Source organism: Ailuropoda melanoleuca, chromosome 14, assembly GCF_002007445.2.
Source record: "Ailuropoda melanoleuca isolate Jingjing chromosome 14, ASM200744v2, whole genome shotgun sequence".
NCBI classification, from domain to species: Eukaryota; Metazoa; Chordata; class Mammalia; order Carnivora; family Ursidae; genus Ailuropoda; species Ailuropoda melanoleuca.
In genome coordinates, this window is record NC_048231.1 from 92513974 (window position 1) to 92518270 (window position 4297).

The following is a 4297-nucleotide window of genomic DNA, read 5'->3' on the forward strand; positions in this document are numbered from 1 at the left end:
ATAACGCCGGGATCACGCCCTGAGCCGAAGGCAGATGCTTAACCGCTGTGCCACCCAGGCGCCCCCCAAAGATTTCTATTAACTAGAAAATTTACTTCTAGCCAATGCTCTAAGGAAGTTTCAATGTTAGATGAATTGTAGCATCATTGCAAGATTTTTACTAAATCTACTTGTTGAACTAGTTATATCTTTTAGGCGCACACATTATATGTATATGTTTTGTTTCCCTCTGTATTTTTGCCAGTTGGTCCATAATAAACTTCCATTAAGTAATTGTTTTGCTTTTCAATCAGATTGCAAGATAAAAATTGTGGCAATATCATTGATAAACACTGAACAGATTGTGCTATCTTTGCCAGAGTAATGCTGATTCCACTTGAAGTCAGGGCACTCATCAAATTTGGACTGTAATTTCATAGATGAGTCCAACTTTTTTTATAGCACAGACAGTAGGTGATCAAATGGGAAAGACAAGTAACTGAATGATGGATTTTTTTTTATCCTGTCTTTACCATGTCTTCAGGTTTTTATAAGGTAGCTTGTCAAGAGGCAGTCATTTATGAATGATTGTGATAATTTCACTTGTGAGCCTACAGCCTCCTTGAGTCATTTTCCTTCTTTCTAAAATTTTCTGTTTCATGATCCTACCTGTCATTTCTCAGAAATCATAAAGAGTACATATCTCATTGTGCTGTGTTCCTTTTTCAGTATCACCAGTGCTAACATGTCAAGATTTACAATCTTCCAGCGCTCCCATCTCTTCCACTTTACAAAGTAGTTCCTTCCTTGTTAGGTTGAAATTGGGTTTAGTGCTTCCTCTGGCTTCTAAGACAGAAAATACCAATAAAATATTTCTAAAATTTTTGGGTTCACTGCTTTTAGCTGAATGAGACTTTCTACTATTGTCTGGACCCTGTACATTCCCAAATGTATCTGTTGCATAACTGTCATTTTTCTTGCCTATGTCTAGTAGTTTCAAAATTAATAATGCTGATAAAAATTTAATCAGATATCATCACTGGCTAGCATGGTGACTTGAAGATAGTAGGTATTCAATATTTTATGTTCATCAATATATTAAGTTGTGTAATCAGTATTGTAGGAATCCAAAAGATGTTTAATGCAGGTCCTTGAGCTTACGTTCTTGGCGAAGAGACAAGACCAACACATGAAAGAATTATAGAATAGTTTTCTGTGATACAGACAGTAGCATAAGCATTCAGATATAGAAAAATTGTCTATTGTAATGAAATGGCCCTTGTGGAGAAAGTGAAATTTTGAATAAATAGTAACTTTATTATTTGGCCCTATTTAGACTCTTTATCATGAGTGAGGAAAAGGAAGTGAGGGTAAAGAAAAGATAATATTCATTTCATATTTTGCGTTATTTAAAACATCTGGGGATGTGCTTCCCATTGTCTGGCTCTTCACTAAATAAAGTGATTCCATTTGGGTACTTTGTAAAATGCAGTATAATGTTTCAAGCCATTGTGGTATTTTGGCTGAGAGGAAGCAAGATAGGGCTATTAATCAGGGAAAACAGACCTTATTTCTGTCAAAAACTAAAATTACACTTTCTGTTTGTCAAAAGAAAAGTTAGTGATCTTCAGAATGTATGCTTGTTTGTTTTTTTAAAAAACTTCATTGAGAAAAACTTTTTAGAATTTTTGTAATTTTCATTTTGTTTAGTATTTTTAGGTCAAAAACTAAGTTTGGTTAATTTGGTTAATTTTTTTATGGCTTTTAACTATGCCCCTCTCCCCCATGGTCTTATGATGAAAAACATTTATCTTGGTCTAAAAATACAGTTTTATATTTAAATTACAAATATCAGTTGAGGGGCACCTCAACTGATCAGTTGAGGGGTGGCGCAGTCAATTAAGCATCAGACTCTTGGTTTCTGCTCAGGTCATGATCTCAGGGTCCTGAGATGGAGTACTGCATGGGGCTCCATTCTGAGCATGGAGTCTACTAAAGTTTCTCCCTCTCCCTCTGCCCTTCTCCACCTCGGCTCGCTCGCTCTCTCTCTTTTTATAAGGTAAATAAATAAATCTAAAATAAACAAAAAACAAATATCAAGTGAGAAAGGTCTTATATGTTAACAGCCTATTGTTTTTACTGGCTTGGACCTATAAGTACTGTGAGATTTGATGATAAATTATGGTTTCTATATTATTTATACTAAAAATATATTTGTTAATATTTAAGTAAATAGTGTTTTGCTATTTGCCCATATTTTGAACACAATGCCCCTTTGATTTTGGGAGATTTGCTTTAGTTTTATTTTATTATGAATAATAAGTTATTTCTTCATATGTGTCTGAAATTTGTCTACCTTTTTTGTTACCTTATATTGAATATCATGTATTAATTAAATTTGTAAAAAAAATAACTGTAGAAAATCATTTTTGCTTGCAAACTATATATCTTACAAATACAAAGATTAATAAAGAATATTTTTATTTATTTTTTAGAGAGAGAGCATGCAGGCACGTGCAAAGCAGCAGGGAAGGGGCAGAGGGAGAGGAAAAGAGAGAGAGAATCTTAAGCAGGCTCCACACCCAACTCGGAGCCCAAGGGGGTCTCAGTCTTGCAACCCTGAGATCATGACCAGTTCCATTTCTGTAATTTATTATAGACATACATGCTTGTTTGCATTAAAACAATTGAACCAAGATTTTTAAAATATCGTTTATAAGTGAAGGTAATGAAGATTGAAAACAACCTAAGGACCCCTGGGTGGCTCAGTCAGTTAAGCATTCCACTCTTGATTTTGACTCAGGTTATGATCTCAGGGTTCTTGGATTAAGCCCCACGTTGGGGGGGGGTTTCCTGCTCAGCGGGGAGTCTGCTTCCCTCTCTCTACCCTCCCCGTGCTCATTTGCCTGCTCTCTCTCCCTTTTAAATAAATAAATGAATAAATCTTGAAAAAAAATAAAAAGATTGAAAACAACCTAAACATCCAACAGTAAGGGATTGGTTAATTAAAACAGAGTGGTTTGTCTGTGCTGATGTGGAATGATCAAGTTATATTATAAATTGAATAATTTAGGTTGCAGCCAGTATGTATATGTTTCTGTTTATGTACAAAAAGGGAGAAATTTGCATATGCCTAGCATAATTTAAAGGATACATACAGAAGAGTCTAAACAATGATGCCACAGAGGAGGATTGCTGATTTGGAGGTAAGCACAGGGGCTTACCCTTCTTTGTATGTCCTTTTATATTTTACCACAAATTATGTCTTCAGTGGCAGAACTAAGATTCCAGCCCAGATCACTAACTTCTAAGTCTGCATTCTTTCCATTACACCACAACTACTGTTTTATGTCAACTTTAAAATAGCTCAGCAAGAATTCTTAGGTCATTTTAGTGTATGATCGGCCACTCTCCTTAATGCAGAAGGCAGGTCAGGTAGTCTAAAACTGACCATTTAAAAAAGCAGTCAAAGTGACAAACTGTAGTACCACACTAAGGCAGAGGCGAATAATCTGCCTAAAACATCATTTAATTTCATCAAGATGTACATGTTACACAGCACTTAATCTAAATCAGGACATGAATGTCCTACATGTGATTGTAGGGTATCTGGGCCATAGACCAGGATCAACTGAGCCTCAAATTAGAGCCAAATATAGTCACTCATTGTTCTTCTCAATGAAATAATCTTACAAGGCTGAATTTGTTTGTACTCTCTTTTTCAGTCTTGAAGTTTTGCTGCATGGTTACATCTAAGTTTCTGGTGTAGTCATGGAGCGTGACTAACTAAAGCCTCAAGGAGGAGGAGACCACAGTTGCAATCATGGGTGTAGCTTTCTTCCAGATTTCCCACCCAGTATTTCAAAAATTCCCAGCAATTAGAAATGTTGTTCATTTGTTTTTGCAACCAGTTTTTCCTGTTGTAGGTACATAAGATTGCTCACTCAAAGTAGTGTCATCACATTTTCTATGTTATTTCTGACCGTCTATCAGTTCTGTGCTTGTGTGCTGCCTTATTTAAGGCCTTTAGCTCAACCTCTGGACCATCAGTTTTAACCTTACAACTGGTTCATGTGCTTTTAATCTCTTCTTCCATCCTTGTTCTTACTTGATTTTAAAAGCTATTGGGGCGCCTGGGTGGCTCAGTGGTTAAGCATCTGCCTTCTGCTCAGGGCATGATGCCAGAGTCCTGGGGTCGAGCCCTACATTGGGCTTCTCTGCTGGGAGCCTGCTTCTTCCTTTCCCACGCCCCCTGCTTGTGTTCCCTCTCTCGCTGGCTGTGTCTCTCTCTGTCAAATAAATAAATAAAATCTTTAAA

At 36.4% G+C, this 4297-nt stretch overlaps 1 protein-coding gene across 1 annotated transcript in view; it reads left to right on the forward strand.

Moving 5' to 3' along the window:
• Positions 1 to 3152: 3152 nt before the first annotated feature.
• RELCH (RAB11 binding and LisH domain, coiled-coil and HEAT repeat containing) overlaps positions 3153 to 4297 on the forward strand; it is a 65732-nt gene continuing 64587 nt past the window's right edge. Inside the window, exon 1 of the mRNA XM_034642212.1 lies at positions 3153 to 3185. Coding sequence (XP_034498103.1) covers positions 3153 to 3185 — 33 coding nt within the window. The remainder of the gene's footprint in view (positions 3186 to 4297) is intronic.